Source organism: Pristis pectinata, chromosome 28 (genome assembly GCF_009764475.1).
Source record: "Pristis pectinata isolate sPriPec2 chromosome 28, sPriPec2.1.pri, whole genome shotgun sequence".
Taxonomy (NCBI): Eukaryota; Metazoa; Chordata; class Chondrichthyes; order Rhinopristiformes; family Pristidae; genus Pristis; species Pristis pectinata.
In genome coordinates this window covers 29,849,154-29,876,865 of record NC_067432.1, presented here as the reverse complement: position 1 = coordinate 29,876,865, position 27,712 = coordinate 29,849,154, and the positions used below count along the sequence as shown (strand labels likewise).

At 40.5% G+C, this 27,712-nt stretch overlaps 1 protein-coding gene across 1 annotated transcript in view; it reads left to right on the top strand.

The window, feature by feature from the left end:
- Positions 1 to 27,712, top strand: part of LOC127583971 (protein unc-13 homolog C-like) — a 424,484-nt gene that overhangs the window by 371,707 nt on the left and 25,065 nt on the right. The window contains 1 exon segment of the mRNA XM_052040443.1: positions 19,407 to 19,554. Within this exon segment, the coding sequence (XP_051896403.1) occupies positions 19,407 to 19,554 (148 nt within the window).

The window sequence follows — 27,712 nt, the reverse complement described above, 5'->3', positions numbered from 1 at the left end:
ATGACTCTATGACAGAATACCAAAGCAGCTACTTTATGGAGAGCTGACTGAGGGCAAATGATCATGTGGTGAATAGATCAAAAGATTCAGAGACTTTCTTAGAAGATCCCTGAAGAGCTTCAACATTGACACATCCCACTGGGAACAACAAGCATTGGATCATCTTGTTTGCCATGCCCTCGTAAAAAGTGATGCTCGTTCATATCAGGAAGCTAGAATGGAGGAAGTAAAATGGAAAGTAGACTGTAAAATGGAAACAAGAATCCCAAAAATCAGAAACCACCAATACGACTCTGACAGCAGTGGCTCACTGATCATTGAGGACTGAATAAGAAAACATTTCATTAGACTTTTGAGGATTTTCCCTGTAACGTATTTCACAGAGATGAAACCAAAACAATGCACAATACTCCAGGTATGACCTCACCACCAACAACTTATACAACTGCAACATAACATTCCAACTCCTAAACTCAGTGCCCTGGCTGATGAAAACCAGAGTGGCAAACGCCTTCTCCACACCTCTGTCACCAGTGTGAAAGGAACTTTTGAGCCCAAACTGGTCTAATCAGCCATCTCCATACACATCACAACACTACAGGCTGGATGTCATGGCCTTACTCGAGAACAAGTGTCAAACAACATCTGTATTTGTATCTTGGCATGATCAGCGTGATAGCAACACAAGAGACTGTAGATGCTGGAATCTGGAGCAACAATCTGCTGGAGGACCTCAGCGGGTTGAACAGCATCTGTGGGAGGAAAGGAACTGTCAACATTTCGGGTCGAGAATCCCGTGTTTACCAGATGTGGCTCACGAATCATCGAGGACTGAATGAGAAAACTTTTTATGAGACTTTTGAGGATTTGCCCCGTAACGTATTTCACAGAGATGTGAATGTCAGCTGTTGTAACGAGATTCCCTTGGCATAAAATGAAGAATTCACAATGCTCATACAGTTAGCTCTGGTGACTTGACTTTGGATGAATTTCTTCCCATTCACTTTTACTGCAGAGAGAAAGTTGTCAAAGGACACTGGGTAAGATGAGTTGTCTTTGATTACCTGAACAAGCCAAAGGATTGTTTGCTGGTTAGTCTCTTGGGAAAGCAACTTCCATTGAACATTCTTACCCTCTTTCATGGAATACAATTTGTTAAAGAAAACAGGATATTTAAAGCAGTTCTCCACGGATGCTGCCTGGCCTGCTGAGTTCCTCCAGCATCATACTGTTTTTCATCTAGATTCCAGCATCTGTGGTCCTTTGTTTCTTTAAAGCAGTTCTGTTTTTTTCAGTGGAAATATTTTCATAAATTCCACAAAATATGACTGTTAATTAATAGATGCAATTACTTATTCCTGTTTCCAATTGTATTTGGGCAATCGCAATTGTCTAACTATCGAAGTGTGATCCTAAACTTAACTGAACTTTTGGTTGGAAACAGATAAAACAAATGAACCGGTTCAATGGGGAATGTAGATGCCTTATCCAGTTCAGCCAGTTACCATCAAAGCAGAGTAGATGTGAAGAATAAATTACAAAGCAGAATTACCTAAAGAACGTTGGAGTTGTTAGAAAAAACCTGTCCCTTTCTATATTTACCTACAATTAAACATCCATGGTAAGATGGAATATGAAAGATGAGTAATTTTAGTATTTTTTTGGATATTTACTGTGTAACAGTAAAACACAAAAACAATGTTCCAGAGAATCTACTCATTATTCTAGCAGCAGTCTTTTGATCCTTAATGAGTATCATGATACTATGATTTATGAAAGTTCGAAGTTAAGGTATTAATTGTGTTTGATCTATTTCATATCTTAATCATTTTTCTCCATTTCCTGGCACAGTGGGACAATTTATATATTGTTACAAGGTGTTAATAGTTTGTATATTCAGAAATAGCCTTCATTCAGATTTACAATGTTGCATTCTCTGTTAATTCATCAAACCCCTGTTTGTATGGAATATCTTTTAAAGTGGAAATGTTTTCCGCCTTGTCATATTGCAGTGTATGTGCCCTTTCTGAGTATGTGGGGTAATTGGAGAGGGGAGAGATGGGTTAAAAATCCTATATCTGAATGCACGGAGTGTCAGGAATAAGGTAGGCGAGCTTGAAGCTCAGATACGAATGGGTAAGTATGATGTTGTTGGGATAACGGAGACATGGCTGCAGGGAGATCAGGCCTGGGAAATGAATTTTCAAGGGTATACATGCTATGGTAAGGACAGGAAGGTGGGCAGAGGGGGTGGGGTGGCCCTGTTGGTGAGGAATGAGATTCAGTCCCTTGCAAGGGGGGACATTGAATCAGGAGAAGTAGAGCCAGTGTGGATAGAACTGAGGAACTGTAAGGACAAGAAGACCCTAATGGGTGTTATCTACAGGTCTCCAAACGGTGGCATGGATATTGGGTGCAAGCTGAATAGTGAGTTAATGTTGGCATGTGGCAAGGGTAATGTCACAGTAGTTATGGGGGATTTCAATATGCAAGTGGACTGGGAAAATCAGGCTGGTACTGGACCCCAGGAAAGGGAGTTTATAGAGTGCCTCCGGGATGCATTCTTGGAGCAGCTGGTACGAGAGCCGACCAGGGAGAGGGCTATTCTGGATTTAGTGCTGTGTAATGAGCAGGATTTGATAAGAGAACTCGAAGTAAAGGAGCCATTGGGAGGTAGTGACCATAACATGATAAGTTTTTATCTGCAATTGGAGAGGGAAAAGGGCAAATCAGAAGGGTCAATTTTGCAGTTGAACAAAGGAGACTATGGAGCCATGAGGGAGGAGCTGGCTAATGTTGACTGGGCGGGCATCCTAGCAGAATTGTCAGTGGAACAGCAATGGCAGGTATTCTTGGGAATAATGCACAAGGTGCAGGATCAGTTTATTCCCCAGAGAAGGAAAGACTCAAAGAGGGGAAAGGGACCACCGTGGCTGACAAAGGAAGTCAGAGATAGCATTGTGTTGAAAAGGAAGAAGTATGGCAGAGCCAAGCTGAGTGGGAAGATAGAAGATTGGGAAATTTTTAAGGTGCAGCAGAATTTAACTATAAAGGTAATTCGGGAAGAAAAAATGAGGTACGAAGGCAAGCTAGCCAGGAATATTAAGGAGGATAGCAAAAGCTTTTTTAGGTATGTGAAGGGAAAGAAGTTAGTTAGGAACAATGTTGGGCCCTTGAAGACTGAATCGGGTGAAATTATTACGGGAAACAGGGAGATGGCAGTCGAATTTAATAAGTACTTTGGATCTGTCTTCACGGGGGAAGACGTAAGAAATCTCCCAGAGGTAAGGATGGACAAAAGGCAGGGGGTGACAGAGGAACTGAAGTGGATTGACATTAGGAAAGAAATGGTGATGGGTAGACTAATGGGGCTGAAGACTGACAAATCCCCAGGTCCAGATGGTCTGCATCCCAGGGTACTAAAGGAGGTGGCTCTAGAAATTGTGGATGCATTGGTGATCATTTTCCGATGTTCCTTAGATTTGGGGTCAGTTCCTGAGGATTGGAGAATGGCTATTGTTATCCCACTTTTTAAGAAAGGAGGGAGGAAGAAAACGGGGAACTATCGTCCAGTTAGCCTAACATCTGTGGTGGGGAAGATGCTAGAGTCCATTATTAAGGATGAAATAACGGCATATTTGGATAACAATGATAGGATTGGGTCGAGTCAACATGGATTTACTAAGGGCAAATCATGCTTGACTAATCTACTGGAGTTTTTTGAGGGTGTAACCAGGAAAATAGACGAGGGAGATTCAGTGGATGTTGTATACCTCGACTTTCAGAAGGCATTTGATAAAGTGCCGCACGGGAGATTGGTGGGTAAAATTAGGGCTCATGGAATTGGGGGGCGGGTATTAACATGGATAGAAAACTGGTTGGCGGATAGGAAACAAAGGGTAGGGGTGAATGGATGTTTGTCAGAATGGCAGGCCGTGACTAGTGGGGTGCCACAGGGCTCGGTGCTGGGACTGCAGCTGTTTACGATCTATGTTGATGATTTAGATGAAGGCATTGTGAATAACATTAGCAAGTTTGCTGATGATACAAAGTTGGGTGGCAGTGTGACATGTGAAGAGGAAGTTAGGAGAATTCAAGGTGATTTGGATAGGTTGGGTAAGTGGGCAGATACTTGGCAGATGAAGTTTAATGTGGATAAGTGTGAGGTTATCCACTTTGGGAGCAGGAACAGGAAGGCGGATTATTATCTGAATGGTGTGGAGTTAGGTAAGGGGGAAATACAAAGGGATCTAGGAGTCCTTGTTCATCAGTCACTGAAAGTGAATGAGCAAGTGCAGCAGGCAGTGATGAAGGCTAATGGAATGTTGGCCTGTATTACAAGAGGAATTGAGTACAGAAGCAAAGAGATTCTTTTGCATTTGTACAGGGCCCTGGTGAGACCACTCCTGGAGTATTGTGTACAGTTTTGGTCTCCAGGGTTAAGGAAGGATATCCTGGCTATAGAGGGCGTGCAGCGTAGGTTTACGAGGTTAATTCCGGGGATGTCGGGACTGTCTTATGCTGAGATGTTGGATTGTACACGCTGGAATTGAGAAGATTGAGAGGGGATCTGATTGAAACATACAGGATTATTAAGGGATTGGACAAGATAGAGACAGGAAATATGTTCCAGATGTTGGGGAAGTCCAGGACCAGGGGGCATGATTTAAGAATAAGGGCTAGGCCATTTAGGACAGAGGTGAGGAAAAACTTCTTCTCCCAGAGGGTTGTGAATTTGTGGCATGCACTGCCTCAGAGGGCAGCGAAGGCCAATTCTCCGGGCACTTTCAAGAAGGAGCTAGATAGGTTTCTTATAGATAGGGGAATCAAGGGATATGGGGACAAGGCAGGAACAGGATATTGATTGTTGAGGATCAGCCATGATCTCAAAATGGTGGTGCAGACTCGAAGGGCTGAATGGTCTACTTCTGCTCCTATTGTCTATTGTCTATTGTAATGGTAGGGGGTGGGGGTGGAGTACAGCCAGACAAGAGATTTTCATCTGTCAGTGACAGGTGACTGTAAATACACGTGTTGTGTTGCAGTGACTGGTTGACCCTCACATGCAAATCCCACACATTTTCTTCATTTGTGGCTTGATTAATATTGGCTGGTGAGATTGATATACCATTCTGATGTCCTAAGGAGGTGGGTGGAAGATAGGGTGCAGAATGGTAGTTGTGAGGGTCATCACTTTTAAATAGCCTTTACGATAAATGTGGGTTGAGAACAAGGCTACAAATTTCATTCAACCAGTATGGTTAAATTCAAAACATGCTTACAAACTCAACAATACCTTCAGCTGCACCATCCAAGCTCATCTGTGGCATGTATCCGTAGTATGCTATTGTCACCTTCTGACCTCCCAGTCCTCTCCCATGAGACAAACATCCCGACCCTACTGTCACAAACCAGCAACAAAAGAAACACACTGTGCATGATTCAGTGTTAAAAACTATTTTATTAATCACTACTTATGATAATACGTAAAATAAAAGTAAAAATGTTAGTATGTTAGAATTCAAAAATGTTAAACCTCGAACGTTAACCCCAAAACTAAACTCTTCGTGTGTGTGTGTGACAAAGTCCAAAACTCCCAGTTCCGGAATGGTTCTTAAAGTTCAGTTCCGCAAGCCATAAGGTGAAACGTGAGCAAGGGCTTCTTCAACAACCACCGTTGTCTGAAGATAAGATGTAGATGTAGAAAAACATAGAGAGAGTACATACGAAATCCAAATGTTCCACGATGGAACCCAAACGACACTTCAGTGTTTACTCGGTAGTGACTTCCTCACCCCGAAAAGCATCCGAACCGTGGTCGTCCACACACAAATACCTGTTTCCTTCTACAGGTCAGCAACAAAGTGAACTCCACCGGATTACTTCCAACTTCCATACATGGATTTCTATGGCAAACACAGTTATTGTTTCTCATCCATCGATAGAGAAAACAAGCAGGCTGGTGTCTCTCTCCCTTCTCTCTCTCTCTCTCTCCTTCTTCTTCTTCTCCAACAACGTCATTACGTCCTTTATCTTCTATTGACGTAAGCACGCCCCACACACACATACACACACACTCTCTATCTTAAAGGGACTTTCACTGAGTCCGTAACACCTCCCACCTAAAAAAAAATTTTCCCAAGAAAATTTTAACCGCGCATAGTTAGTAATGTTAATAATTATCATGCTACACAACTACAGACTATCAGATTAGTACAGATACATGTTTCCCATTTAACATCGGGAAAGACAATCAGCAATCACATTATCTTTGCCTTTAATGTGAGTTATCATGAGATCAAACTCTTGCAAAATTAAACTCCAGTTTAACAGCCTTCTGTTCTTGTTTTTGACTCGGCTCAGAAACACCAGTGGGTTATGATCTGTATACACAGTCAATGGTTTCTGAGCGGTGCAAACATATACACTGAAATGTTGCAAGGCTAAAACAAGCGACAGTAATTCTTTCTCTATGGTGGAATAATTCTTTTGATGCTCATTAAATTTCTTTGAAAAGTAAGCTACAGGATGGTCAATATCATCAAGGTCACCCTTCTGCAACAACACAGCTCCTGCAGCTTCATCACTGGCATCTACTGCTAATGAAAATGGCTTTTCAAAGTCAGGTGTTTTGAGCACAGGATGGTAGCATAAAATGGTTTTCAGCTTCTCAAATGCTTCTTGACAAGAATCTGTCCAAACGAACTTTACTCCCTTCTTCAGAAGATTAGTTAGGGGAAGAGCAATATCAGCAAAGTTTTTACAAAATTTTCGATAATATCCAACCATTCCCAAAAATCTTCTAACAGTCCTTGTACCTGTGGGAATAGGGAACTCAGATATTGCTTGAACTTTTGCCTGAACAGGAGCTTGCTTGCCTTGACCAACAACATAACCAAGATATGTCACAGTGGCATGGCCAAATTCACTTTTAGCCAAGTTAACTGTAAGGTTAGCCTTGGAAAGTCTTCCAAACAACCTTTCTAACGCAGAGATGTGATCCTCCCATGTATCATTCCCAGTCACTAAGTCGTCAATGTAGGCATCTGTATGTTTTAACCCATGAATCACTGAATTAATCATTCTTTGAAATGTTGCCGGAGCATTTTTCATTCCAAATGGCAAAACATTGTATTCATACAATCCAGAAGGGGTTACAAAGGCTGAAATCTCCCTTCCTCTATCTGTTAATGGAACACACCAGTACCCTTTTAATAGGTCAATCTTTGTAAGAAATTTTGCCTTTCCCACTCTGTCTATGCAATCATCCACCCTAGGAATAGGGTAAGCATCTGACTTTGTTACAGCATTCACTTTCCTGTAATCTGTGCAAAATCTAACAGTTCCATCAGGTTTAGGTACAATAACACAGGGCGAACTCCAATTTGAAGTAGAATGTCTAATAATATCATTTTCCAACATGTATTTTATTTCCTGATCAACAAGTTTACTTTTTTCCACATTCATTCGATATGGGTGTTGTTTGATTGGTTTTGCATCCCCAACATCAACATCATGGGTAATTATCGATGTTCTGTTTGGAACATCTGGAAACAGATTTTTAAATTTTAAAATTAATTCTCTCATCTGTTGTTTTTGTGAAACTTGTAAATGGTCCAACTTCGTTTCAAGGTTCTCCATGATATTTTGGTTTTTTAGTTTCGATGGAACAATATTTGGTCTAAATTGGCCTTCCTCAACATCAACATCAGGCATTCTAGAAACAACCTTTACACCATCCACCAAGGCCACAACTGAATCCCTCTCATAATAAGGTTTTAGCATGTTTACATGACAGAGTTGTGTTCTCTTGCGTCTATCTGGTGTTTTGATTATATATGTTAGATCAGTCACTCGAGATTCAATAACATAGGGTCCAGAAAAACGAGATTGCAAGGGATTATTTTGGCTAGGGAAAAATACCAACACCTTTTGCCCCACTGCGAATGTCCTAGGCCGAGCACGTCTATCAAAATATGTCTTCATTCTTATCTGGCTTGTTTTCAAATTCTCTCTCGCTAGCTGGCAGACTCTCTCCAACTGAGTTTTAAACTTTTGGACATAGTCCAACAGACTCAAGTGAACTTCCTCATTAACCCATTGCTCTCTTAACAACTCCAAAGGTCCTCTCACCCTATGTCCAAACACAAGCTCAAACGGACTAAATCCTATTGACTCCTGGATCGATTCTCTAACGGCAAACAAAAGTAAATGGATACCTTCGTCCCAATCCTTGGTGTTTTCAAAGCAATAAGTCTTCAGCATATTTTTGAGAGTAGAATGAAATCTCTCCAGAGCTCCTTGAGATTCTGGGTGATATGCAGATGATACAATCTGCTTTGCTCCCAGCTCATAGACTATTTGTTGAAAAATGTTTGACATAAAATTACTACCTTGATCAGATTGGATTTCTTTTGGCAAACCAAACAAGGTAAAAAATTTTACAAGAGCCTTTGACACCGTCTTGGCCTTAATATTTCTAAGGGGTATTGCCTCTGGAAATCTAGAAGTGGCACACATGATGGTTAACAAATACTGATTTCCAGTCTTAGACTTTGGTAATGGGCCAACACAGTCCACAATCACCTTCGAAAAGGGCTCCCCAAAAGCAGGAATTGGTTTCAATGGAGCCACAGGGGGTTTTTGATTTGGTTTACCCACCATCTGACATGTGTGGCAGGTTCGACAAAACATCACCACATCTTTTCTCAAACCAGGCCAATAGAATTGTTTCAAGATCTTCCCTACAGTTTTATTCACCCCAAAATGACCACCCAAAGGCATACTATGGGCCAGGTTTAAAATCTCATCCCTATAAACTTTTGGAACAACAACCTGATGAATAACTTCCCATTCCTCAGTAACAGGAACATGAGGAGGTCTCCATTTCCTCATTAACACTCCATTTTTGACATAGTATCCAGTTGGCACTTTTTCAATCTCCTCACATGATAGTGCTTTTTCTTTCAATTCTGTCAACTCAGGGTCCTTTGTCTGTTCCACCATAAAATCCTTCCTCGACAAAGACAAATCTTTAAATTCAGGCTCACTATAAGGATGTTGATCCTCCAATGAAGACAGAAAAGTCTCAGATAAGGCATCATAATTTTCTTCCTGTTTAGGACTGTCACAAGGAACCACATCAGACTGCACCGGACTGTCTGTCTTGGCTAATTCTCTAGCTCTAGCTCGAGTCACCGCACATGATGGGTAAACATCTGGATCATTCTCAGACTCATCAATCCTTGGTTTGGTTGTTAACCGTACCACAGGATCACTTTCTCCATCTGCAAGGTCATTTCCCAATAACAAAGAAACTCCTTCCACTGGCAAACTAGGTCTTATCCCTATCTCGACTGGTCCTTCTACGAACTTTGACTTTAAAATCACCCTGTGAAAAGGGACAGACATGGTCTCACCTGTAACGCCTCGTACTAGATTTACTTCACCAGTGTCACTTTCTTCACCAAAATTTAAAACACTGTCCAGCAAGAGAGATTGACTAGCCCCAGTATCTCTAAGAATTTTCACTGGCACCTGGGGTGACTCATCATTCAGTGAAACAAACCCCTCTGATACATACGAACGGAATTCTTTTCTCACCTCCTCCAACTTTTCCGCTTTTCCCTCTTGCAAGGACTGATCTTTAACAGCATCTCCTAAACCTTTTTGATTTTTAATTGCCTGAAAGCAAGCATTGGGCACAGCTTCCTTTCTTTTCTTCAAAAGGGCACAATTAGATATCACGTGGCCAGGTTTCCTACAGTAATAACAAGTACGCTCAACAGATTTCTCCAGCCCTGGCTTCCTTTCATCTTTTCCTTTTTGATTACCTCCTAATTTAATCTCCGGTTTACCTGGATTGTCTTTGTAACTCTTTTGAAAGGTTTTAGGTTGTCCCCATTTGGATTTATGGGTTAAAGCATAATCATCTGCCAACCTAGCAGTTTCTTGTAAAGTTTCCACTGCCTTTTCATTTAAATATGTTGTTAATTCAGCTGGAACACATCTTTTAAAGTCTTCCACCAGTATCAATTCTGTCAATTTATCGTAATCCCCATCTACATTTTTAGCCAGGCACCATCGTTCAAAACATATTCTCTTTCCATTGGCAAATTCCATATAAGTCTGATCTGCAGATTTCCTCAAGTCTCTGAATTTTTGTCTATAAGCTTCAGGTACCAATTCATAGGCCTTCAATATAGCTTGTTTTACCTTGGTATAATCAGCTGCATCCTCAGCAGACAAAGCAGAATAAGCTTTTTGAGCTTTACCTTTAATCACACTCTGTACCATAAGAGCCCATCCTTTCCTTGGCCAGTTTGAACTCACAGCAACCTTTTCAAAATGTTGGAAATACTGATCAACCTGATCTTCTTCAAAAGGAGGGACTAATCGAACCTCCCTGCTAGCTGAAAAACCATCATCAGAATCAGATTCCGAACGCCTACGCTTCATTTGTAACTCATGCTGCCTCTGTTTCTCCTTTTCCTCACTATCCAGCTCCATCCTCTTCAATTCCATCTGCTTCATTGCTAGATCAGCCTCTATCTTCATCTGAGTTATCTTTTGTTCTCGTTCAGCTTCTAATTTCTTTTGTTCTCGTTCAGCCTCTATCTTTAACTGGGTTTGTTCTCGTTCAGCCTCTATCTTTAACTGAGTTTGCTCTCGTTCAGCCTCTAATCTCTTTTGTTCTCGTTCAGCTTCTAATTTATTTTGCTCTCGTTCAGCCTCTATCTTTAACTGGGTTTGCTCTCGTTCAGCTTCTATCTTTGCCAGCTGCACCTGTGCCTCAGAAATTGCTATTTCACTGCCAGGAAACTGTTTTAACACTTCCTTCTCAAACACCTTCTTTTCCACATAATGGCCAGCTATCAGTCTCTGAATATCTGCCTTTCTCATAGACTGCTTTACTTCTGTAAGGTTTAACCTTGTAGCAATCTTTATCAAATCATCCTTTTTCGCCACCTCCAATCCTTTTTGGGTTGGTGACTCCAAAAATGCCTTAATATCCATTGCTGCTGGTTTCCACACACACAAGCCAATTAAAAAGAATTTATCAGACCTCCCTCAAAAATCTTTGGATTGAATCCCGAACAAATCTTGTCAATCTGGGGAACGATCCCAGATGACACTCGTTAATCTTTGGATTGGATCCCGGACGAATCTCGTTAACCTTGGGAACTATCCCGGACGAACCCCCAATTTTGTCACAAACCAGCAACAAAAGAAACACACTGTGCATGATTCAGTGTTAAAAACTATTTTATTAATCACTACTTATGATAATACGTAAAATAAAAGTAAAAATGTTAGTATGTTAGAATTCAAAAATGTTAAACCTCGAACGTTAACCCCAAAACTAAACTCTTCGTGTGTGTGTGTGACAAAGTCCAAAACTCCCAGTTCCGGAATGGTTCTTAAAGTTCAGTTCCGCAAGCCATAAGGTGAAACGTGAGCAAGGGCTTCTTCAACAACCACCGTTGTCTGAAGATAAGATGTAGATGTAGAAAAACATAGAGAGAGTACATACGAAATCCAAATGTTCCACGATGGAACCCAAACGACACTTCAGTGTTTACTCGGTAGTGACTTCCTCACCCCGAAAAGCATCCGAACCGTGGTCGTCCACACACAAATACCTGTTTCCTTCTACAGGTCAGCAACAAAGTGAACTCCACCGGATTACTTCCAACTTCCATACATGGATTTCTATGGCAAACACAGTTATTGTTTCTCATCCATCGATAGAGAAAACAAGCAGGCTGGTGTCTCTCTCCCTTCTCTCTCTCTCTCTCTCTCCTTCTTCTTCTCCAACAACGTCATTACGTCCTTTATCTTCTATTGACGTAAGCACGCCCCACACACACATACACACACACTCTCCATCTTAAAGGGACTTTCACTGAGTCCGTAACACTACCAACAGTCCAACTAAAGATGTTTAAATGATTTGCACTGGAATGGGTGACATCAGAAGCCATGATGAAGACAAAGCCTTATCACAGTTCCAATAATTCTGTTAAAAAGTTCCTAAAGAAGTATTTTAAAATACTTGGTATCAAAATCTGTCAAAGGATTCTTCCTGCCAATATTGCATGACATCAAATCTTCACAGACATGGTCTGTGAATAAAGCACAGATGTGGATTGAAATCAAAAGGACTGTATTCCCAGGGGTTAATCAACATAAAGGGCTTTCTACCATTATAATGAAATGAATTGCAAAATACAAAAGGTCCTGTCACTCAAGTTTTTCCACTAGTGTGAAATAACAATGGTGCTTGCTCATTTTTTTGTAAGAATTTACATATTAGAGTTTACACTTGGTCTCATAGGTTATAAAACAAGGAAGAGATTAACTGTGACAACTGCTAGATTTCTGAAAAGATTAATGTAAATAAACATAGTTTTGCAACTCAGATGAGTGCATGGGTTTCGATGGATTGCAATAGAGTCATAGAGCAATACAGCACGGATACAGGCCCTTCGGCCCAACCAGTCCATGCTGACCACGGTGCCCACCCAGCTAGTCCCAATTTCCTGCATTCAGCCCATATCCCTCTAAGCCCCGCCCCTCCATCTACCTATCCAAGTGCTTCTTAGATGATACTGTTGTACCTGCCTCACCCACTTCCCCTGGCAGCTCGTTCCATATACTCACCACCCTCTGCGTGAAACAGTTGCCCCTCAGGTCCCTTTTAAATCTTTCCCCTCTCACCCCTCACACCCTAAAACTATGCCCCCTAGTTTTGGACTTCCCTACCCTGGGGAAAAGACTGTTACCGTCCACCTTATCTATGCCTCTCATAATTTTAAACACTTCTATAAGGTTGCCTCATTCTCCTAAATTACAAGGAATAAAGACCTAGCCTGGCCAACCTCTCCCTATAACTCAGGCCCTCGAGTCCTGGCAACATCCTCGTGAATCTTTTCTGCACTCTTTCCAGTTTAACCACATCTTTCCTATAACAGGGTGACCAAAACTGTACCCACTACTCCAAGTGCGGCCTCATCAAAGACTTATACAACTGCAACATAATGTCCCAACTCCTGTACTCAATGCGCTGACTGATGAAAGCCAGTGTGCTAACCGCCTTTTTCACCACTGTTTACCTGTGACACTGCTTTCAACAAACTGCACTTGTACTCCAAGTCCCTCTGTTCCATTACACTCCCTGATGCCCTACCATTCATGTCCTGATCATCCTGATTCTATCATAAAAAAGTAGTTACACGCACTGGATGAGAGTCACCTCCCATACATTTGTGGAATTAAGCTCCCTTGTACAAGATAAAATGTTGAACAAGCACTTCAGTGTCTGCTGGAGATATAAAGTTCATAAAAATGATTTTCCAACACATTGCATCAGTAATTTATACTTTCCTATATTATATAACCCACTTACCAAAGAAATTGTTTAAGTTCTCAATAAAACCTCTTTAAAAAATTTGGAGAAATTGCTAAGGTTTATACCGTTGCTTTAAAGTAGGAAATGACTCAAGACATTTCCTACTTTAAAGTACAATGAAATGAATCCAAGCAAAGAAGAGACAAAATGTGAAGAGTTGCAAAAGCTTGATTTAGAGATGATTTTTAAAGGCGTCTAGAATGGGTGAATGAAGGAGGAGGGGTTTAGGGACAGAATGTCTGATGGCAGGAGAATTGTGGCTTGAGGCATTGGCACATACTCTTGGATGAAGGGAGGTGGGAGTTAAGGGCACAGTGGTGGTGAGGGTGGTGATGTGGTTTGCTGGTGGTGAACGCAAAAGCCAGGAGCAGAAAAATAAAGCATTCAGGAAAGTACATGGAACTGGGGATTTCAGATAGATTGGGGCAGGCCATTGGAAGACACAAAACTAATGAAGATCAACAATGAAGAGGCGAGCAGGCAGGATTGATGCAGCAGAGTTTGAAGTAAGTTGGAGTTTATGAAGGAAGGCAAGCCAGCAAAGAGAGTTAAAACAAAAACTGCAGACACTAGAAATCTGAAATAAAAACAAATGCTGGAATAAAGCAGTAGGTCAGGCAGCATCTCATAGAGTCATGGAGTCAGCACAGAAACAGGCTGTTCGGCCTATCACATCCCTGTTGACCTTTGTGCCCACATTAGGATTGCATTCTTCTATGCCTTGCCTATTTAAGTGTCTGTCTAAATATTTCTTAAACATAGTGATTGTATCTGCCTCCACCAACTCCTCTGGCAGCATGTTCCAGATATCAACCACTCTGTATTTACAAACACATCACCCAGACCCCCTTTAAGTCTCCTTCCTCTCACCTTAAACCTGTGCCATTTTCTTTCTAATAAAAGGGAATAACTGTGATAAGTGAAGCTATGGTTGCCATGGGGATAAGCTACAGCACTTCCCAAGTTAGATGAGTTAATGGGAACAGTTAGATTGTTATAACACAACAAGGTATAATTTGTTGTACATAGCAGGGCTGTATGACATACCCAGCATCAGGCTGTACTGATAGAGAAAAACCCTATGGAAATGCTAACCGAAAGACAAATAAAATAATTTAGGACCTGTTTGATCATGAATTGAACCCCTTTGAGATGAAGACATTGTGGTTTTGATAGAGATTTATGTGTTTTGAAATTGTATTGATATTGTATGTAAATGAATTTCAGTATTTGCTTTGGAGGTCTAAAATATTCATCCAGAAAGTTCAAGAGACAATAAGGCTTTCTTAACGTTACTGTTTGGTGAGAACAGATAAATCAATTTTATTTTAATGCATTAAAAACACACAACCATGAATACATACTACTTTATCCCTACTGTTTCATTTTGATTCAACCAGGTAATTGAGAAGTATGAATCATTGAACAGGTCTCCAGTGACAGCAGTCATGGATAGCCTACAGTTGGAGCTTTGTATTGATGGTTAGGAGCCAATCCAAACAGCCATGTCACTTTAATGCCACTGTTCAAGTAGCGTTTCCCCCCCCCCCCCCCCCCCAGGAAATAAATGAAGTACCCCCATCTGGGATGATGAAAGGCTAATTACTAAAGAAAGTCCTGTGGATTGGCAAACTTTGTGAATCCCGAGATCCTACTCTTAGGATAGAAATCACTGTATGACAATAAGGGAATGCCAGTAAGAAATATGTTCCTTTCTGTTTGTTTTTAAGCATGAATGAGCAAAGTACAAAATTGGTGTCAATCTCAATGCTACATTGCACAAACTAGTATAAGACAATGTGACTTAACGTAAGCAACAAAAGTATACTGCCAATGTAACTTACCAGTGTAATCACATACAACACTATCAATTATAATTCATTATTACAACTAAATAATCATCAAAGAAGTGAGTGGATTGTAAGTACTAATAACAAAGGAAGAAAATGCACTGTTGTTGCTGGAACTGAGGAGATGTAGTCATTGTTTTTGAGGTATGAACTCAGATAATGTGCATAATGACAGGATTGCAGAGCCAAAAATCCACAATAGCCTTTTGTTTTAAATTGAACTTCTTTTAAAAAATAGTTTGGAATCAAAAATCAATGTAGTCTGCAATGCAGCTATTTTGGTCCAATAGTTTAATAGAATTCTTAAACAAAAATGTTCTATTGCCTGAAGTATGGCTGATATACTGTTAGAGTGTGCATCTACTTCCATATTTTGATGTTTTGCCATAAATTCTCAATCTACTTCTTTCACTAATTGCATTCATGTTCAGATTTCTTCCTAAACTAACAAAAGGTGCTGTCAGCTGAACTTCTCTCGATCAATATACCACTCCACAATTTATCCCTATAATCTGAATTTGAATTTGCCCATTGGAAGGTTGATAGTGGGTTTAGAAATTCTGAATTTTATCCAGTTAAGATGCTTGTTAGAAATTTTGTACATTGGGAAAGTTACAACATTTTGTTTCAACTGCTTTGAAGATATTTGGTGAAGTAAGAATTTTGAATAGATTCACTTCACTGCACACTGTTCTGTGAAGGTTATAACAAGATTATACGTCAGTGAATGTGTGGTACAGTAGGCTTAATATGCATCCTAAAAGCTTCACCTTAAATTGACTGCTGGGTAGAAAGCCTCTATATTCAGACAGCTATAACTGTTAGAAGTAAAATGAGCTTATGATGTTTCTGCCTGGTACCTGGTGATGATTGACCACAGTACAAAATTGTCCTGAAGACATCAGCAATTGAACAGACCTATTCAGTTGCTCCAATTTGCCACTGTCTGAATACCAGCACAGGGATAGTTGGTATGAGGTTCCTTGGTATCATGTTAGACCATAAGAATATATGACACAGGAGCAGAATTAGGCCATTCGGCCCATCGAGTCTATCAACTTCTGCTTTAAATATACCCAATGACTTGGTCTCCACAGCCGTCTGTGGCAATGAATTCTACAGATTCACCACCCTCTGGCTAAAGAAATTCCTCCTTATCTCTGTTCTAATGGAATATCCTTTTATTCTGAGGCTGTGCCCTCTGGTCCTAGACTCTCTCACTACTAGAAACATCCTCTCCACATCCACTCTATCCAGGCCTTTCAATGTTCGGTAGGTTTCAATCAGATCCCCGCTGATCCTTCTAACTCCAGCAAGTACAGGCCCGGAGCCATCAAACGCTCCTCACATGTTAACCCCCCGGGATCATTCTTGTAATCCTCCTTTGGACCCTCTCCAATACTAGCACATCCTTCCTTACATATGGGGCCCAAGAATGCTTACAATATCCAAACATGGTCTGACCAATGCCTTATAAATCCTCAGCATTACATCCTTGCTTTTATATTCTTGTCCTCTCAAAATGAATGCTAAGATTGCATTTGCCTTCCTTACTACCAACTCAACCTGCAAGTTAACCTTTAGGGAATCCTGCTCTAGGACTCCCAAGTCCCTTTGCACCTCCAATTTATGAGTTCTCTCCACACTTAGAAAATGATCTACACCTTTATTGCTTCAACCAAAGGGCATGACCATACACTTCCCTACACTGTATTCCATCTGCCACTTCTTTGCCCATTTTCCCAACCTGTCCAAATCCTTCGGAAGACCCTGCTTCCTCAACACTACCTGCCCCTCCACCTATCTTTGTATCATCTACAAACTTGGCCACAAAGGTCTCAGTTCCGTCATCCAGATTATTAACATATAATGTGAAAAGTAGTGGACCCAGCACCAACCCCTGCAGAACACCACTAATCACTGGCAGCCAACCAGAAAAGTCCCCCTTTATTCCCACTCTTTGCCTTCTGCCAGTTAGCTGATCTTCTATCCATGCTAGTACCTTTCCTGTATTACCATGGGTTCCTATCTTGTTTAGCAGCCTCATGTGCAGCACCTTGTCAAAGGCCTTCTGGAAATCAAAGTAAATAACATAGACCCACTCTCTTTTGTCTAACCTGCTTGTTCCCTTCTCAAAGAATTCAAACAGATTTGTCAGGCAAGACCTCCCCTTAACAAAACCATGCTGACTTTATCCTATTTTATCATGTACTTCCAAGTACTCCAAAGTGTAATCTTAAAAATGGACTCTAAAACCTTACCAAACACTGAGGTCAGGCTAACCGACCTGTAACTTCCTGTCTTCTGCCTCCCTCTTAAACAATAGTGTCACATTTGTGATTTTCCAGTCCACTGGGACCCTCTCTGACTCCGGTGATTCTTGAAAGGTCACAACAATGCCTCTACAACCTCTTCAGCTACCTCTTTCAGAGCTCTAGGGTGTTGTCTATCTGATCCAGGTAATTTTTCCACCTTAAGGCTTTTCAGCTTCCCCAGCACCTTCTCCTTAGTAATAGCGACTGCACTCACTTTTGCCCCCTGACTACTGTGGGTACCTATTTAGTTCCTCCGCCATTTCTTTGTTCCCCATCACTGCTTCTCCAGTGTCATTTTCCAGCAATCCGATGTCCACTCTTTTGGTATCTTGTTTTATATTATTGGCTACCTTACTTTCATATTTCATCTTTTCTCCCTTTATTGCTCTTTTAGTTGCCTTCTGTTGGTTTTTAAAAGCTTCCCAATCCTCTAGCTTCCCGCTAATTTTTGCAATATTGTATGCCCTCTCTTTTGCTTTTATGCTGTCTTTGACTTCCCTTGTCAGCCACGGTTGCCTCATCCTCCCTTTGGAATGCTCTTCTTTTTGGGATGTAATGATCCTGCATCTTCTGAATTTCTCCCAGAAGCTCCTGCCATTCCTGCTCTACTGTCAACCCTGTTAAGGTCCCCTTCTAATCAACTTTGGCCAACTCCTCTCTCATGCCTCTGTAGTAACCTTTACTCATCTGTAATACTGATACATCTGATTTCAGCTTCTCCCTCTCAAATTGCAGGGTGAATTCTATCATATTGCGATCACTGACTCCTAAGGGATCCTTTAACTTAAGCTCCCTAATCAAATTTGGTTCATTGCACAACACCAAACCCAGTATTGTCTTGGTCACTTTCCTAAAAACTAATGGACACAGAAATTTATGCATGTGCTGTTTTCTAAAGAGGAGAATTTCAAGGCTACAGGAGTGGTGTGCAAAATAAATTTTTGGGCCAATATAAAAGGAAACTTCCATGACCTTTTACAAAAAAATTAAAAGTTTAATAAATTGGAAAACCAAGGTGTAGTTGGCCAAGTGTAGTTAGTGTGTGGGGTTGGGGCTGTTGTTGGTGTTTGTCCTAATTGGCAAAGGATTTAAGACAGAGATGAGGTGAACTTATTTTTCTCTTTGAGGTTGATGAACAGGAAAGAGGGGCTGAGTAGTCAAATCCTGCTCTTGATTTGTAAGTTCATATGTTTGCATTTTTTGTTATTTATGGTTCTTGCAGTTGCATTGGGGTGAGTTAGATCAGCACGCTGTCTGCACTTATGGTCACCACTGCCCGAGGACTCTCAGTGGGTCCTCATAAGTCCTTTGGTAGCAGCTGCTAGCGCAATTTGGCTCATACAATTTCCAATGTCATCTAATTGAAGTTTAAAGCATGTATAATATGTTACAATTTGTTGTATTTTCCTGCAGCAAATATGAGCAATCAGGTGGAGAACAATGAATGTTGGTAAGGCAATGCCCTGATATTCTGTCCATTCTTTGAACTGGACATTCTAAATGAGGTATCCCCCATCCCACCTCATGTCCCGTACTAACTGTGGGAACAAGAATATCTGCCCTATGGCTGTGTTTATTGCGAACAATAATTGAGGTTATTCATGAGAAAATGTCTTTAATTGTCATGGCCGAATGAGCTCAATCTTAAAGTGGTAAATTGCTGGATGATTTCTAAACTTTGCTCAGTTGGACAACAGTAAGAGCTTTGGAATTTAAACATTTACAGCTCTGGTTGTTCTCAGCATATCTGATGGTGCTGAGGGAATTTCAGTTGCTAACAATTTTCTGCTTTGTTATTTAATGCATGATCTTGAATCCATCTGCCTTTAGCAATACTTCCATGCTGGAGGAAATGGCCTGAAGAAGACATTCTTAGAGAAGAGCCCAGATTTGCTATCCTTAAAATATGCACTCAGCCTCTACACCCAGACAACTGATGCCCTGGTTAAAAAATTTATCAGCACCCAGTCTTTACAAGGTAAGAAACAACAAAGTGAATATTGTATGATAAGTATGATTTGGCCCATCAGTGGCATATTGTATCCACCATGAGGTTTTGATTTGGAAGAAGCTTACATTTGATATAAATGACTTAGAGAAAACCTCAGAACAAAACACGATATGAGAGAAAGCCTTCCTTTAGAGATAAATTGCAATTTAAGTTTTGACTCAGTTAAATTAAGTTAAATATTAATTGCAAAACTTGAATAAATTCTTGAAAAGATCAGTCCCTAAAACACCCTGTGCAGAAGCAGAACTGTGTGGGCAATCTGCAAGTTATGACAAATGCTGGAAAGCAAATATAAACAGAGAATGCTGGAAATGCTCAGCAGGTCAGACAGCATCCATGGAGGGAGAAGCAGAGTTAGCATTTCAGATTAATGAGCCTTCATCTGAAAGGTTCTGATGTAAGGTCCCCAAACTGAATCATTAACTCTGTCTCTCTCTCCGCAGATACTGCCTGACACACTAAGTATCTTCAGCATTTTCTGTTTTTATTTCAGATATCCATCATTTGCAGTTTTTTGCTTTAATGAAGCCATTCTTTGTGCACTGCAGGTTTCCACTCACTCCATCACAGACTGGAGCTCAGAGCTCCACACTACGGCCATATGCAATGGTCTCACTTGAACAATAAGGACATGGCACGAGGTTATTTGTTTTTCCAGCCATTTAAGTGGGCCCTGTTTATGTTGAGACATCAAGGGCAGCACAGTGGTGCAACCAGTAGAGCCACTGCCTCACAGCGCCAGAGATCCAGGTTTAATCCTGACCTCGGGTGCTGGCTGTGTGGAGTTTGCACGTTCCCCCTGTGACAGCGTGGGTATCCCCCGGGTGTGAAAAGGTGTACAGGTGGCAGGTTAATTGGTCAATGTAATCAGCCATGGGAGGGGGTTGGGGGGGGGAGTGGCTTGATCTCATGACAGGAAGCAAAGACCTGCCTGTCAGCGAAGAACCCTGTCCCAATCTACAGAGACACTGCATCCTACCTGTACCTCCCAGATTAGCAGTACTCGGGTTTCCCAAGGCTGTCATTGCTGTGGTGTGATACTCTGCGGGGTGACCGGCAGTTGTGCCCTCCTGCCTGTGCTGCTGCCTCCATGGGGGTGGAGTTATCACCACAGGTCACCACCATAGCTCGCAACGTTCTGCTCACAAAGGGAGTTCCTGATAAAGAGATGCTTCTGCTAACAAGGCTTCAAAATCATAAAATAGAATCAGAGAAATTTTACTAAACAAAAGGCCACTCAGCCCATTATGTCTGTGATGGTCAAAAATCCCATCTTCCCACACCAGGTCCATAGCCCTACTGCTCACAGCTCTGCCACTATAAGGACAAGAACTTCTTCGCTGTGATGAAGGTTTCTGCCTCTAACACCTCGTCATGCAGTAAGTTCTAGACCCCTGCCATCGTTGCACCATGATACAATGCAAAAGAAATGGAGGGAGCTACAATCACTCTACATGACCTTTTCTACCTCACAGAAGTCTTTGACTGAAGCACCTTGCACAAATTTGACTGCCCGCTGTAATTCAGCACCTTTTGACATTTGGAATTGGAAATTGGAATTGGTTTATTATTGTGACTTGTACCAAGGGACAGTGAAAAACTTGTCTTGCATACTATTCAGACAGATAATTCATTACACAGTGCATTGAGGTAGTACAAGGCAAAACAATAACAAAATGCAGAGTAAAGTGTCACAGCAACAGAGTAGACAATAAAGTGCAAGGTCATAACGAGGTAGATAGTGAGGGTCAGAAGTCCATCTTATCGTACTAGGGAACTGTTCAATGGTCTCATTACAGCGGGGTAGAAGCTGTCCTTGAGCCTGGTGGTATGTGCTTTCAGGCTTTTGTGTCTTCTGCTCGATGGGAGAGGGGAGAAGAGAGAATGCCGGGGGTGGCCGGGGTCTTTGATTATGTTGGCTGCTTTACCGAGTCAGCGAGAAGTGTAGATAGAGTCCATGGAGGGGAGGCTGGTTTCCGTAATGTGCTGGGCTGTGTCTACAACTCTCTGCAGTTTCTTGAGATCGCAGGCAGAGCAGTTGCCGTACCAAGCCGTGATGCATCCAGATAGGATGCTTTCTATGGTGCATCAATAAAGATTGGTGAGTGTCAAAGGGGACATCCCAAACTTCTTTAGCCTCCTGAGGAAGTAGAGGCGCTGGTGAGCTTTCTTGGCTGTGGCATCTACGTGGTTGGACTAAGACAGACTATTGGTGATGTTCACTCCTAGGAACTTGAAGCTCTCAACCCTCTTGACCTCAGCACTGTTGATGTAGATAGGATCATGTACACCGCCCCCTTCCTGAAGTCAATGACCAGCTCTTTTGTTTTGCCGACATTGAAGGAAAGGTTGTTGTCGTGACACCATGTCACTAAGCTCTCTATCTCCTTCCTGTACTCAGACTCATCATTATTTAAGATCCAGCCCACTACAGTGGTATCATCTGCAAGCTTATCAATGGAGTTAAAGCAGAATCTGGCCGCGCAGTCCTGAGTGTATAGGGAGTAGAGTAGGGGGCTGAGGACACATCCTTGTGGGGCACCAGTGTTGAGAATAATTGTGCCGGAGGTGTTGCTGCCTGTCCTCACTGATTGCGGTCTGTTGGTCAGGAAGTTAAGGATCCAGTTGCAAAGGGAGGTGTTGAGTCCCAGGTCTCGGAGTTCGGAGATGAGCTTGCTTGGAATTATAGTATTGAAGGTGGAGCTGTAGTCAGGAAGGAATAATCTAATGTAGGTGTCTTTACTGTCCAGATGCTCCAGAGATGAGTGTAGGGCCAGGGAGATGATCTCATGCAGTAAAACTAACCAATGGCTTTATAACAGCATCAGTCTCGCAGTAGAGCCACATCAAGTTCAAGTTCAAATTTATTGCCATGGGTCTACATACCCTGGGTATAAACACATCGCAGCAGCAGCACAGTACATTACAGACATGATAAACAGAAACTTAAATTAACATAAACTATACCACTTACACGACACAATAAACAAAAATAGCAGAACAACATATACTGCAAGTTGAGAGAAATATCGTCCGAGGTAGAATTCGGGCTTTTCAGGCCGGTTCAAGAACCTAATGGCAGTGGGGAAGAAGCTGTTGTTGAACCTTGAAGTGTGGGTCTTCAGGCTCCTATACCTCCTGCCCGATGGCAGCAACGAGAAGAGGGCACGGCCTGGATGGTGGGGGCCCTTAATGATGGACATCGCCTTCCTGAGACATCGCCTGTGGTAGATGTCCCCAGTGGTGGGGAGAGCTGTACCCATGATGGAACTGGCTGAGTCTGCCACTTTCTGTAGCCTCTTGCGTTCCCGTGCATTGGAGTTTCCATACCAGGCCGTGATGCAACCAGACAGGACGCTTTCCACCGTACATCTGTAGAAGTTTGTCAGAGTTTTTGATGACATGCTGAATTTCCTTAAACTTCGAAGAAAGTAGAGCCACTGGTGCGCCTTCCTCATGGTTGTATCTATGCACTGGGCTCAGGATAGATCCTCCGAGATGTTGACACCCAGGAACTTGAAGCTGCTCACCCTTCCCACCACTGATCCCTCAATGAGGACTGGTGCGTGTTCGCCTGAATTCCCCTTCCTAAAGTCCACAATCAGTTCCTTGGTTTTGCTGACACTGAGCTCAAGGCTGTTGTTGCGACATCACTCAGCCAGCCGATCTATCTCACTCCTGCATGCGTCCTCATCACCATCCGTGATTCTGCCAACAGCAGTGGAGTTGTCGGTGAATTTGTAGATGGTGTTGGAGCTGTGCTTAGCCACACAGTCGAAGGTACAGAGGGAGCAGGGGGCTGAGCACGCAGCCCTAAGGTGCGCCTGTCAGGGTCTGGTGCCTTCCGAGGGTTCACCCACCCAAAGGGTGTTCTGACGTCAGCCCCCGGGACTGAGATCACAGAGTCGTGGGTGATGTGAGGACACAGGGTTTGCCATTGTTCTCCCCCCCAAAGCATTAACGGCATTAAGCTCATCAGGAAGTGATGGGCACTGCCATTTCTGCTATTGGTTCTCACCCTGTAGGAGGTGATGACGTGTAAACCCTGCCACAGCTGTCCAGCGTCCGTTTGTGTCGAAGGCTTCGTCCGGAATTGCCTCTTCACTCTCGCAATAGTCTTCCGCAGGTCGTACCTAGACTCCTTAGACCATAAGACATAGGAGCAGAATCCAGCCATTCGGCCCATCGAGTCCGCTCCATCATTTGATCATGACTCATTTATTTTTCCCTCTCAACCCCATTCTCCTGCTTTGTCCCCCGACTTTTGACATCCTCACTAATCAAGAACCTATCAACCTCCGCTTTAAATATTCCCAATGTCTGTGGCAATGAATTCCACAGATTCACCACCCTCTTGCTAGAGAAATTCCTTTTCTTTTTCAATCGTTTTATTAGTTTTCAAATTAATACAGGTTAATATATAACATCAATGTTTGTACATGTAAAACAAAGAGATCAGGAGAACAATCATGGCATAAATAATCATAAAGAGTAATAAAATATAAAAAAAATCTGTAGATCCCACGATCTCTTAGTAAATTAATATAATATAAAATAAAGGAAAGAAAAAGATTTATTATATATATCTAAAAGAAAGAAAAAAAATCTCCAAATCAGTAAGAAAAATTATAAACAATATATCAAACCAAACTAAACTAAACAGAAAAATTTAAAAAAAAAACAAAAAAAAAGTAAAAAAAGACTGGACTGAAATTTCTCAGTAGAAACAGAGCAATATTGTGTCGTCAACTCCGTTCCTCTAAATTGGAAAGTTATTGAAGAAGGATCTATATCATGTGAAAATATTGAATAAATGGACTCCAAATATCTTCAAATTTAAGCAAAGGATCAACAGTACCACTCCTAATTTTTTCCAAGTTTAAACATGATATAGTTTGAGAGAACCATTGAAAAGTAGTAGGGGGTATTAGATCCTTCCATTTAAGCAAAATGGATCGTTTGGCCATTAATGTAACAAAGGCAATCATACGGTTAGCAGAAGCAGATAAATGGCCAGACTCTATCCTTGGTAATCCAAAAATTGCAGTGATAGGGTGAGGTTGTAAATCCATATTCGGTACAGTTGAAATAGTGTTAAAAATGTCTTTCCAATATTTTTCCAAAAGAGGACAGGACCAAAACATATGTGTCAAAGAAGCCACATTCGATTTACTTCTGTCACATATAGGATTTATATGGTGATAAAAACAGGCTAGCTTACCTTTTGACATATGGGTCCTGTGAACTACCTTAAACCGTATCAAAGAGTGTCTGGCACACATTGAAGATGTATTAACTAAATGAAGAATTTTCTTCCAAGTCTCTGTAGGTAAAGATGTCTGGAGTTCACTTTCCTATTCATTCTTAATTTTGTCCAGTGATTCTGGACGTATTTTCATAATTAAATCATAGATTATTGCTATCAAGCCCTTCTGATAAGGATTAAGACCTAAAATTTTCTCCGTAATTTCAGTTTTGTAAGGTGTCGGAAAAGAGGGTATAGTAACTTTTAAAAAATTTCTAATCTGCAAATATCGAAAGAAGTGTGATCTAGACAAATTGTATTTGTTAGACAATTGTTCAAAAGATGAAAAACAATTATCAATGAATAAATCACGAAAACATACTATTCCCTTCCTTTTCCATATGGAAAAAGCTGAGTCAACTCTGGATGGTTGAAAGAAAAATTGGGACTTGACAAGTTAAATTTATTCAATCCAAAAAATTTACGAAATTGAAACCATATTTGTATTGTATGTTTAACATTTGAGTTAATCATATGTTTACTTAATTTGGTAAGTGCAAAAGGGAGTGAAGCTCCTAAAATAGAAACAAATTAAAATCCAACTACTGATTGGTGCTCAAGGTGTACCCATTTGGGGCATTGAATTACATCTGAATCTTGTATCCAAAAAATTAAATATCTGATATTAATTGCCCGATAATATAATCTAAAGTTAGGCAGGGCCATACCACCATCCTTTTTTAGTTTTTGTAAATATTTCTTACTTAACCTTGGGTTTTTATTCTGCCAAATATATAAAAGAATTTTCGAATCAATAGTGTCAAAAAAAGATTATGGGATGAAAGTTGAAATCGCTTGAAATAAATATAAAAATTTTGGTAAAATATTCATCTTAACCGCATTAATTCGGCCTACCAATGATAAAGACAGTGGGGACCATTTAGTAAATAATTGTTTAGCATGGTCAATTAAAGGCAATAGATTAGCTTTAAATAAGTCCTTATGTTTCTTGGTAGTTTTAACACCTAAATACATAAAATAGTCAGTTACCAATGTAAAAGGTAATTTCCTGTAAATTGGGGTTTGCATATTTAATGGAAAAAGTTTGCTCTTATTAAGATTTAATCTATAGCCAGAAAAACCACTAAACTGATCTAGTAGTGATAGTACTGCGGGGATAGATTCCTCCGGATTAGAAATATAAAGTAACAGGTCATCTGTGTAGAGAGATATCTTATGAATCTTCTGTCCACGAGTAATGCCACATATATTTGAAGAATCCCAGAGTGCAATAGCCAAGGGTTCCAAAGCAATATCAAATAATAAAGGGCTTAAAGGGCAACCTTGTCTAGCACCTCGAAAAAGCCTAAACAAAGGAGATCTTTGATTATTAGTAAGTATTGAAGCCATAGGTGTATAATAAATCATTTTAATCACAGATATAAATTTAGGGCTAAAATTAAATTCTTGAAGAGTAATGAATAGATATTCCCATTCACTCTGTCAAATGCCTTTTCAGCATCAAGTGAAACAACACATTCTGGAATTTGGGATGAAGGGGTATATATAATATTCATTAATCTTCTAATGTTAAAATGTAAATAATGATTCTGAATAAATCCTGTCTGATCTTCAGAGATAATTTGTGGAAGAACCTTTTCCAATCTAAAGGCCAATATTTTGGAAAATATTTTTGAATCTACATTTAATAAAGAAATAGGTCTATAAGATGCACAATCAGTGGGATCTTTATCCTTTATAAGAATTAAAGAAATAGTTGCTTCATAGAAAGATTGTGGTAGCTTACCTACTGATAGGGCATCTTTAAAAATGTTGGCTAACCAGGGAACAAGAATATCAGAAAAGGATTTAAAAAATTCGGCTGTTAATCAGTCAGGGCCAGGTGCTTTACCCAGGTTCATTGAAAATATTGCTTTCTTTATTTCTTCCTCGGAAATGGGAGCATTTAATGTAGAATGCTCATTTAAAGATAATTGGGGAATCTTCAGATCTCTTAAAAATTCATACATTAATGTAGAATCCTCAGGGGATTCTGATTGGTATAAAGAAGAATAAAATCCTTGAAAAGATTTGTTAATTTGAACATGATCTATCGTGTAGGTACCATCTGGTTTACAAATTTTATTAATCTGACGTTTAGATAAAGTAGCTTTCAATTGGTTGGCCAATAATTTACCAAATTTGTCAACATGTATATAAAATTGACTTTTGTTTTTAAGTAGTAGATTTTCAATTTAAGATTTTAATAATAAACTGTGTTGTAATTGGAGTTCTGTTTTCTTTATATAAAGCTCCAGATTAGGAGTATCAGAATATTTTTTATCAATTTCTTTAATCTTGTCAGCTAATATACGTATTTTGTTATTAGTTCCTTTTTTCAATCCAGTGGAATATGAAATAGTTTGAAATATACTTCTAAAGCATATATGAAATATATGCTTTAAAAGTATCCCATATTATCCCACTGGAGATTTCTTCAGTAAAATTGGTTAAAAGAAAAATGAGATCTGTTCTTTAATAAACTGGACGAAATCTAAGTTTTGTAATAGAGAAGGGTTAAATCGCCATTGTCTGACACCAAAGGATACATCTGCTAATTTAATTAATAATTTCAATGGTGCATGATCAGAAATGGCAATTGCATCATATTTACAGTCTGTAATAAGTGGAGCTAGCTTAGCATCAATAAAAAATAATCAATACTTGAGTAATTATGGTTGACATGAGAAAAGGATGAAAATTCTTTATCATATGGGTGTAGAAATCTCCAAACATCTAAAATTCCGGATTCAACTAAGAAGGAGTTAATAAAGGCAGCGGATTTGTTTGGAAGTGCAGGATTTGACACAGATCTATCCA